The sequence below is a fragment of the Acanthochromis polyacanthus genome, chromosome 22 (genome assembly GCF_021347895.1).
Source record: "Acanthochromis polyacanthus isolate Apoly-LR-REF ecotype Palm Island chromosome 22, KAUST_Apoly_ChrSc, whole genome shotgun sequence".
NCBI classification, from domain to species: domain Eukaryota; kingdom Metazoa; phylum Chordata; class Actinopteri; family Pomacentridae; genus Acanthochromis; species Acanthochromis polyacanthus.
In genome coordinates, this window is record NC_067134.1 from 14,383,682 (window position 1) to 14,394,794 (window position 11,113).

The 11,113-nt window shown below is 40.7% G+C and overlaps 1 protein-coding gene across 2 annotated transcripts; it reads left to right on the plus strand.

Moving 5' to 3' along the window:
* The first annotated feature begins 341 nt into the window (after positions 1–341).
* On the plus strand, positions 342–10,409 carry lancl1 (LanC antibiotic synthetase component C-like 1 (bacterial)). 2 transcript variants are annotated; one of them, XM_022206793.2, is made up of 10 exons: positions 342–448; positions 783–925; positions 1,016–1,133; positions 1,703–1,913; positions 2,517–2,664; positions 3,036–3,182; positions 5,786–5,968; positions 6,292–6,468; positions 7,508–7,580; positions 9,698–10,409. In XM_022206793.2, exons 2-10 carry the CDS (start codon positions 839–841, stop codon positions 9,772–9,774), a joined length of 1,221 nt encoding a protein of 406 aa, XP_022062485.1. In that variant the 5' UTR covers positions 342–448; positions 783–838; the 3' UTR covers positions 9,775–10,409. The 2 variants fall into 2 exon arrangements, with proteins under 2 accessions (XP_022062485.1, XP_022062486.1); XM_022206794.2 differs by lacking the exon at positions 342–448 and adding an exon at positions 507–644.
* The last annotated feature ends 704 nt before the right edge of the window (positions 10,410–11,113 follow it).

Sequence of the window (11,113 nt, forward strand, 5' to 3'; positions counted from 1 at the left end):
TCTGTAGATTTAAATTTAAATTTCTTTCAAGTTCTTTTCCCAAAATGAGTATTTTCTCCACTTCAGTAGCACTTACATAAACTATGTTCCAGTTTTATTTCCCTTCATACAGTCATGGAAAAAAAAATATTAGACCACCCTTGTTTTCTTAAATTTATTGTTCATTTTAATGCCTGGTACAACTAAAAGTACATTTGTTTGGACAAATATAATTATACCAACAAAAATAGCTCATAAGAGTTTAATTTAAGAGCATATATCTAGCCATTTTCTATGGTTTGTTTGATAATTACCAAAAACACTTAAGTTCTTACATCAAAAGCTGTAGCACTGTGCAGCTGTAGTTCCACTTCCGTAACAGATGATGTCAGTAACGAGCGAGCTAATGCTAATATCCCGTCTGGAGAAACGAAGAAGAGCCAACATCAACACTGAAGCTCCTGCACAGGTCCCTACCCATGTGCAAAATTAACTACAATCTGTAGCTTTTAATGAATGTGTGATATTCCGAAATTAAAATGTATTTTGCTACGTTTTTGCAATTTTTTTTTTACACCTGCGAATGTTCGCCGCTAGCTTTAGCGACTAAGCTACGCTAGCTAGAAGCTGCAGCGAGCTAAACTGTTGTTAATTTGAGTGTGTGGGTGTGTATCCCTGCACAGAAGGCTTGCTGCGTTATGTGGCTTTATACTTTGTATTGCAAGATCGATAGCTTTGTATTTTAACCTTCACATCGCCTCGTTCTCTTCTCCTGCGACTTACGTTGCCTCTTTTCTCTGCAGATCGTTTTCTTCCCGGCCCAGATAAAAAGTAGTGCAACAGCAACGACGCTTTGGAAATGGACACAAGAGCCTTGAGGAATCCATATCCTGATTATGATGGGAGTCCTGCGTCTACACAGGCTTTGTTTGATATTGAGGGAAAGGTAATGCATGAAGGAAGGTGTCGACAAGTCAAATGTTTGTGTGTGCGCATGTGTTTTAAGTCCACCTCATTGTTTCTTCTTTACCTTTAGCTCACATCAGAGTTTGCCCAGCAGCTGAGCAGCAAGATCTGTGAGCTCTTAGCTGTCATGGAAAATGGGCTGAAGTCTGCTGATCCAAGAAATTGCACTACTTACACAGGCTGGGCAGGTGATGACAGGATTACAACAACTGATATAAATGAGTGATTGCCAGAAGTTGCATGCATGTGACTGGATGGCATCTTAATGGCAAAAAGTAAGGCTGCACATGTGATTGTGATTGCAGACACCACAAAATAACCCTGTAAGTGAAAACTTGTGATGTTTTTCCGTCTGATTGAAGGGCTGGTGTTTTATGGGTGTTTCATTTCAATAATAAGAATGTCTACAATTTCCCAGAACCCAAATGTGTGTTTTTTTTAAGCCCTTTCTGGTGAAAATCAAGTTACATGGTGTTTTTATATGCTGGACGCATCCATGAATGAGCAGTCAATGGCATGGCTGATGTATTTTTTTTTCATCTTGAAACAGCGACTGACCAACATTCATTTTAAAATCACGCAATTTTAGACTTTATATCAGTGAAGCAATTTCAACTTGCAGGGTAGGACTTTCTACGTCTTCTTATAGTCCAAATGTGCAGCCTTGCTTTATTCATGCAGGGGTTCAACTACGAAACATTTCTGGATTACTTTCTCAACTTTGCGACGTTGACACGAAACATCTGATTGTCCACAGGCATTGCCCTGCTCTACCTGCACCTCCACAATGTGTTCAGGGATCCCTCCTTCCTGCAAAAAGCACTAGAATATGTGAGCCGCAGCCTCAAGTGTTTGACCCGGCGTCATGACGTCACCTTCCTGTGCGGAGACGCGGGACCGCTGGCTGTAGCGGCTGTAGTCTACCATCGCCTTCAGAGGATGCAAGAGACTGATGAGTGCATCAACAGGTTAGTCTAGAAGATGTAATTATTAGGTGTCTAAGTGTTATTTCCTGAGTTTTTATATGTATTTTTTTATCCAGTTACATTTTTTTTCTAAGCTTTGTAATTCCATGCTTGTGATAAATTGATGATCAAGTTTTGAGTCACTTTGATGAATGTTCCCCACTTGCAGTGTTTTAAATGAAGTGGTGGTTTTGCGCTCAAGGTATTTATACATGCAGTTTATGTAAAAAAATTGCTGCGCCTGACTCAGCCTCATTTTCAGTGCTGCAAAATTTTAGCTCTAGCTTTCCTCAGTATTTATTTTTTTTTTGGCGAAATACCATAATCATTATTGCAAGTCCAGTATAAAACAACGGCAAGTATAATTGCACTTAGTTAGGAAGAATCTGCATTATCTATCAGATGCGCTCATATGTAGTTGACTGGTCCTATTTAATGGTCCAGATCCGGTTTGATTAACTGCCAGAGCTGGAATTGTGATTGCATTTATGATATAGTTAATTGTATATGCTTATAGGTCACCCTGAATAGAAAGTGCAGTTTTCATGTGGTTCATTGGTGCAATAGTCTGTCACAGGCTTTGTGAATCCTGTGCCTTTCTCCCAGACTGTTGCAGTATCACCAGACTGTGGTGACGGGTTCAGGCGGGCTGCCAGACGAGATGCTTTATGGGCGGATGGGCTACCTCTATTCTCTCGTCTTCATCAACCAGCAGCTTGGGCAAGACAGGATCCCACTGCAGTACATCCAACAGGTGGTGACCTCGGATACAATCATCTGCGGTGTTTGTGTTCTCCTGAATGTGTGGATTATCACTACTGCAGGATGTTATTTTATTCAGGAACGCCTTTCTTTTTAGCCATTACCCTCCTTTGTGTTAGATACATCTACAGTAATCATAAAAAAGAAAGAAATGCATTGAATGTTTATGGAAATGCGGGGATGCCAGCAATGTGATGGCTGATTGGACTTTCACTGCCTCCAATGACTTTGATTTGCTGTAATTTGCGCAGTCCGGCACATATTGATGTCCAATTGCTCTCGTTTATCTCCATTGATTTTTCTTCATTTGTGCAGATTAGGTGTTAGGTTTTGTGAGCTTGGATATGTTGTTTCTTTCCTCAGATCAGCGAAGCTGTGGTGGCGTCAGGTGAGCATCTCAGCAGGAAGTTCCGGGTGCAGAACCAGAGCCCCCTGATGTACGAGTGGTACCAGGAGCAGTATGTTGGCGCTGCCCACGGCTTGGCTGGCATTTATTATTTCCTCATGCAGGTACAGCAGGTCTCTGGTTAGGATTAAAGAAGTCTGTGACTAGACTTGTGCATATACTGTATTCAGTTAAGTATATTTTAGTGGTCTTACAGCAATGACAACCATCCACAGAGAGGTGGGTGTAGCAGATAGTTGTGGATCATGCAGTAATGTAATGTGGTCTATGGCTACAATCCTGTTGTATAATTTTATCTGGATATAGATCAAAGAAAAGGACACTTTTAAGATGCGATAATAAGCAAATGTTTTGCATTTTGCCTCGTAAAATACTTAAATGATTTATTCATCTTTAAAATGGCTGTTTATAAATACATTATTGAATGAACAAATCATATCAGACCAATCTGATTCAATCTTGGCGATTTCATCTTTTTTGGTATCTTCCCAGTTTATGGTAGGTGAACTCAAAAGTTAATTTCCAATAAGCACACTTATTCTATCCATTGCAGCATTTTCCAGTTATCTGTATCTCTCTTTTTTCTTTATCCAGTTCTTGAAAAAAAATTATAAAATTGGCTACTTTGGCTGCCATGCCGCTGTCTGTCTCCATTTGTAGTTCCAAGTAATGTCATACTCACATAGTTTTTGGACACATTTAAAATTTTACACAGTCTCAAATATCATCATGAAATATTTGTGGAAAAATCTTTTTGAGCTCCAATCCTGGCTGGCATGTTGACCACATGCCTTTCACACTTGGTGAGGAGTAATCTTGTCCCATTCTTCTTGAATTACTGTTTTTAACTCTTCTAATTTTTTTGGATTACACTTTGAAACAGATCTTTTGATAATGCACCACCGATTTTCAATAGGGCTCATGTCCAGGGATTGAGATGGCCACTCTATGACCTTGATACTGTGCCCCTGCAGCCAGGTTCTACTGGCCCTGGATGCGTGGCACGGGGCATTATCTTGTTGAACCGTCCAGTTTGGACCTCGACGGAACAGTACACGTCCAGAAGGGAGCATGTGGGTTTGGAGAATGGCACAATACTTGGCAGAGTTCAGTGTGCCATCACAGACGGTGAGATGAGCAACACCAGCAGCGCTCATGCTTCCCCAAACCATGATACTGCCTCCACCATGCTTGAAAGTAGGTACCGTACATGTTGGACATAATGCTTCACCTGGCCTTCTGTGTACCCTCATATTAGCAGGAGGAAGATAAAGCTGAAAACTGGACTGATCTCATCATAGAATCTTCTTCCAGTTCCTGGCTGTCCAGTTCTTGTGTGCTTGGGCCCAATGACGCTGGGCTACCCTCTGTCTCTCATTGATCAGGGGCGTCTTGACAGCCTTGTTGGACCTGAAACCATGATCTCATGATCGGCCATGTACACTACGGGTGGAACACTGGACACCGGTTTGGTTTGACCACTGCTCCTGAATCTCCTGCGATGCCATTCAGTGGTTTTCCCTGCACATGTGGATCAGGATCCGAACAATTCTTGCTATAGAAGCCCTTGCATGCAGAGATCTTGGTTTGTCTTCCAAGCTATTGGTTCATCTGTATTTCTGCAGTGTTACCAACTGCTAAAGGACTGCATCTGCGCTATCTGGCGGCAGCTGTACCCTTCCTGGTTGAGAATCTGTGTCTTCAGGCATGTTTCCTGCATTGCGTTCCTTGTTTTCGCCATTTTTCTCTCTGAATAATTTTCTCCTGGCTTTATGTAGACATGAAGCACAACAGCAAAAGTTGTCTTGATTTAAAAACTCATACCTTCATTAGTGGATCACTAGTACCAAAATGACCCTCCATCAATGTCTCATTGTTCATTGACACAGATATGAAGTGGATGATCTATGTTTGTCAGAATGGCCTCCATCTGGCTCAGTGCACATCTCTCCACCTCATCCTCCAATGCGTTCAGTCTGATTCCAACCACAGAGCCAGCTTTTTGAATCAGTTTGTTCAGACGCCTTGCATCCTCCTTTTTTATACTGCCTCCCCAGCAGACTGCAGCATAAAAGAGGACACTTGCTACCACAGACTGATAAAACATCTGCACCATCTTACTGCAGATGTCTAAAGATCAAAGTCTTCTGAGGCAAAACAGTCGGCTCTGGCCCTTTTTGTAGATGAAGTCTGCATTTGTAGACCAGTCCAACTTATTATCAAGGCGGACACCTAAATATTTATACAATGTCACCACCTCGATGTCCACGCCAAAAGTGTTCACTGGCTAAAAAGCTGTGGAGATCTGTGATCATTTCCTTTGTCTTTGAGGCGTTGAGTAGGAGGGAGTTTTGTGACTCCAGTCACTGAAGGCACTTGTCAGATCCCTGTATTCGGCTTCATATATATATATTCATTTTATATAATTCAATTCAATTTTATTCATATATATATATATATATATATATATATAAACACTCTGACAGATAAATGCTAATATGTTTTAATTAAGCCTATGTATAAATTATTAGGTTGGAATTTGTTTTAGAATTTTAACTTCAAAGTCTTCATTTTCATTGCAAATACAGTATATGTCAGTTCCAAACATTTAGTTTGCGATCTTGATTATCTGTATCAGTGTCAGCCCCTTAAAAAAACGTTTGGTCAACCCTCCTCTTTTAAACACAGTGTAATTCCTCCTTCACAGCCAGGCTTTGTTTCTGCGGCGGAGCATGTGCACAGGCTGGTGAAGCCCAGCGTCGATTACGTTTGCCATCTAAGATTCCCCACAGGAAACTACCCTCCGTGCATCGGAGATGATCGAGACCTGCTGGTGCACTGGTGCCATGGCTCTCCAGGGGTTATCTACATGCTCCTGCAGGCCTACAAGGTAACAACAGAAAGAGGAAATGAATGTTCAGTTAGAGAGAGAATGTGACTAAGAGAAGCGAGAGATGGATCATTGACGGGGTCATAGTGCCATCTTGTGGTGAAGTTTACTGATTGTTTTCATCTCAAGTTTTTGTACTGGCATTACTGAGAATAAATAACTTTTATTTCAAAATAAGAACATAATCACGATTGCTTGCAAAAGTGACTCTGAGAACACAATGCAGAATATTATAACCTAAGCTTGTCCTTATGAAGATATGGGAAAAAATATTCTTACACCTTTCATGATCTCACTTTTCACTGATGCTTTGTTTGCTCCAGACTTTTGGTGTTCCTCAGTACCTGGAGGACGCTCTGTACTGCGGGGAGGTGGTGTGGCGGTACGGTTTGCTCAAGAAGGGCTATGGGTTGTGCCATGGCGCGGCAGGCAATGCCTACACCTTCTTAGCCCTCTACCGGCACACGCAGGATCCCAAGCACCTTTACAGAGCCTGCATGGTGAGAGCGCATGAAAGAATCTTAATAATGTGATCGTCAATAGGATGCAGTAGCCATTTGACTGATTAGACAACTGCAAATAACAATTGTGGTGCTCCTGCAGTGCGTCCATCGTAATTAGCATCCACAGACTTGATGAATGTCATCAGTTACTTACCAGAGAAAGGTATCACATAGCTTTCATTCATGATATTTCTGTGCACATGCTCCATACATATTCATGTCGTATATCAACTCTGTGGCTGAAAATAACAGCATTTTCTCCCAAATAAGTACATCATAGAGAGCATTAAAAAAAAAAGCCTCATGATGAAACCCTAAAATATACATTATAGTGAATTTAACTGAAAGTGCAAGTATTTCGCATTGATCTGCCAAATACTTGTCAAGGGATTTAGCTGCATCGTTACCCTTTAAACAACTAATATAAAAGTTAATCTGTGCAGTACAAAGCCATAACAAATAGAAGAGGTCATTTTATAATTCTTTTTGAGGCTTCGTCTTGTGTCCATCCTTTGCTTTCTCTGACTTTGACGTAAGATGTGAAAGTCGCATTAAACTTCGTTCAAAGCACAACCAATCGCAGCACAGCTGGCCCCCCGCCAGACTTGAAATTGAGAATTATTCCAGAAACGGTGGGCATGTGAGAGGCAGGGCCTTTTATGTAGGTTGACAATAGGTTGGTGGCTGTCTGTGCGAGTCGGCGTCAAAGCCAGCCGAGCGGGCTGGTAGCAAACTCTGTTTGGATGCGCTCCAGGTGGCACGAGTCCCGCAAGTACTTTCGTTAATATGAGGCTATTCATAGAGGATGGAAATGAACTCTTCAGATGCGTCGCCAGAGCTCTGTTGCATCCTCCAAGTGCAGCAGAGTGACATTGTGGTTATAGTGTGATACCTCGACAGATGCTTGGATTTCACCGAGTGGAGCACAATTTTCAGCAGTTGTTGACATTGCTCGGTATTCTCCTGAGACTGTCCAGCTACACTTCAGCTTGGTGTTGTGTTGTTGTTATGACTCTCCCTCTCTCTGTCCCTCCAGTTTGCAGACTGGTGTATGAACTACGGCAAACATGGATGCCGGACACCTGACACTCCCTTCTCTCTTTTTGAAGGTAATATGAGATGACATATCCCATTTGCCAAAAATATCTTGTCATAACTATGCTTGGCTTTTACATAACTATGGCTAGATGAAGCTGAGAAACTAAAATTGAAAAGTGATAGAGGTACAGAAAGCAAAAAACAGCAGGAACAACCCTGCAATAAATAAAATTGTGCCTTTTGTGTTTAGTTTTTGTTGTGATTGATGGTTGAATTCATCGGTAGTTTCTTGTAAATGTTCATTTTTACAAAAATACATTTAAAAAATCCAAACAGTACTCCAGCTCGTATACACTAATATATAATTGAGCTTTCTATTGACTACCATGTTGCATAATTTAGCAGTTTTTGTGTGTAACGCACCTGTGTTTTAGGCATGAAAATATTTGAGTCGTGTTGTTGAAAAAGATGGTATAAAATATGATGAGGCCCCGAAGGACTGATGCAATAGAAATTAAAGAGTAAATCCATAGAGCTGTAGCATTTCAGCATCATCGATGCAATATGTGCTTGCCCTAAGCAGTGAGAAGTAAGGCATAGTAACTCAAACATAACAGGCTGCTTTTTTTTTTTTTTTGCTGCTTGATACATCAAAACTTGCATGGTTCTCATTTTCTGTGACTGATCTACAGAGGAGTCTGTCTATTCGAGCGTTATTTACTCTGATTTAGGAGGGGTTTTTTGTTGACATGCCGGCTCTGTTTGAGGAACAGGAGAGAACAGAAGGCCAGATTCAAATTTATTAGCACCACAAACCTAAAAACAGAGAGAACTAATACATTTTCAACTGTCCGATAGCCTGTAATCTAGTTGCAGGTGTCAAGAAAATGAACCAAATCACAACGTAAAATTGTGACATTTCACCAAAATGACTTGTCTCGTTAAAGAAATGACCAAAAACAAACTGTGAGAACTAGCATGATTCTGTACAATCAAAAAGTTCTGTAGCTTTTGTTGCACACAAGAAACAATTAGTGGTTCAGCTCAGTGTTGTGAGAAAAATTCAGGAACCTTTTGGATGAGCTGCAGGCTGCATTTCCACAGAACAAAGAAGACAAGTGTGGACGTGAATTAAAAGTGTCAGTGGTAAGGTATCTATGGTAGAGACAGGTTTACAGTTTTGACTGACAGTTTCACTTTCTGATTTATGATAGTATAATTTTGCTCTACTTCACAACAGACATTTTTGAATTCTCTTTACTAGCTGTGGTTGTGCAGGACTTTATGTTCCTGTGAAAAATGAACCCACAGTTAGTAAAAATGTGACGGGAGCAAGAAACGCCCAGAAACTGCTTCAGATTCAAGACATGAATAAACTTCAAATACTAGCGTTTTATGTTCATTTATGCTTCAGTTAGGTTAAAAAACACAACTCATAAATTGATTAGTTGAGGAGTTGGTACAATTTCAATATTTCAACATTTTCTTTGATCAGCTACAACTCTGGAGTCCACACTGGATTTTGGAGGGAGGAAAAACAAAGCTGTGCTGATTTCAGTGGGCTAAAACTTAGTTGCCACTAAATAGGAGTACATTCATTTGTGATTTTTTTTTTAATGATATCTCATCTGTTCAATGCTGTAATCTCTGTTAGAAATATTAGATATTACATGAATACCACTTAAACAAGAGTATTTAACATGGCAAATTATACAATTGAAGTTATTTAGATTCCTTCAATCAGCTGTGCAGCTTCAAAACTGATCACAAAGCCCACAAAACCTTGAAACGCACCACTCACACCCTGTGTGATCAACTGCTGCATTCTGAGAAAGAATATTGACAAAAATTCTTCCATTCTTAGTGCAACTCTGAATCCGATCACATTTGTTTTGTTGGTTTTCACTAGTCATGTTACCTCTAATGTAACAACTGAAGATTTCTCCTGATGTGGTTTGTTCCAGTAATGCGTGTTTGTAGTGTTGTAAATCCAATGCTGTGTTTGTGATACAATGTAGAGACTCTTGCCAACACACCTTGGAAGTGTTTGCTTTGCAGAGTACAGAACTGCTCCCTCAAAAATGTCACTGAAGTTGAACAAAGTCCTCAGATAGTAATACAAGTTTGCGCTGTCCTTTGCCCACCATCATATAACTCTGAACTCAGTAGTGTCACTTCTTGTTCGCAGGCATGGCAGGCACCATCTACTTCTTGTCCGACCTTCTGCAGCCAATGAAAGCAAGGTTCCCGGCCTTTGAGATATAGACAGGGTCCACAGGTAGTGCTCCCCACCCACACTGCAGATAATTTAACAAGAAGACGACTCATTCTGCTCTCTGTCACACGCATGCATGGAAACACTGCATTGGTGAATAATATCCAAGGAGTTTACAAGAAATGTAGTCTTGATGGCTCCTGCTTCAGACTTTGTGCCATCTTTCTCCTGCTCTTCTCTCCTAGGAATTGATGTCTTATTAACAAGAAGAATCTTATTAGATCTCAAAAATATGTTGCGAGCTTCTATAGCATCTTTTTTTTGGTCTAGCTGTAACTTCTGCTCTGTAAACTCACATTGTAATGTCTTTTAGGGATTCAGCTAAAAAAAAAAAAGACAAAGCAATTTTAATTTCAGACTGTCAAAGCAGAAAAAGAAAATGTGGGCAAACAAATAAGATGTTAAACTGTATATTTGTATAATTTCTAAGTTGAACATAGTTGCTTTTGTTTTCGATTTAGTGTTTTTATTTCTTTTTCGAAAAGCAGCAATGCTTGTAATGTCGTACTAGATTTATTACTGTACAAGCTGTGTCATGTGTGCAGGGCTTAACCCCCACAATACCCGGTGTAAAGCTGTCGCCTGTTCTTTGCACTGTTTGAGCAATAAACTTTTTACAGCTGTTGCTCTGTAGTGATTTTCAAATTTTCTCTTCTTGCGCAGCGGTGACGATAAACCACAAAGGGGCAGCAGAGACCTGTGAAGTTCTGAAATGCACGATCAAACGAGTTCACCTTGAAACTTCATGAATAGTCGCTTTTATGCTAATCAGAATTATTTTCCGTATTCAGCGTGGATGTGGATGCTTTAGACCACAACTTAAGTGTTCATGATGTGATCTGCTTTGACTTGTTTATGAAAGAAATTGTCCTTGTAAACCATGTGACACCAGAATGCAGGACACAGACATATCTGTTTCAATTTAAACTGTCAGTTTAAATGGCTTTAGATGCCAAATATTACATTACTACGTGTGTAAAATCCTTTGGCCCTTCCTGCTTGGGACACTTGGCCCGACTTGTCCAATCTTTTCCAAATAAGGCTCACGTATCACTCTGTAAACCAAGCAGCGACACAATGCCTCTGCTCTTTTTTAAGCCTCTTGCCCAAGCTTCTTTATGATCTGAGGCCAGCTGGGGGTTTGGTGTACATGGGATGGTGGTTACTGTACCAGAGAGTCTTGAGAAACAGGAGTGTTAATTTTCTCCACCCCCCCCCCCCACCCCCCACCCCCCTCCACAGAGCATAGGAGAAACTGAACCCCTCCAGCAGGAACGGGTGTAAAAATAGTGCTCATCTGTCTAGGGCGTGGTCTCCTGGACTTGTTTG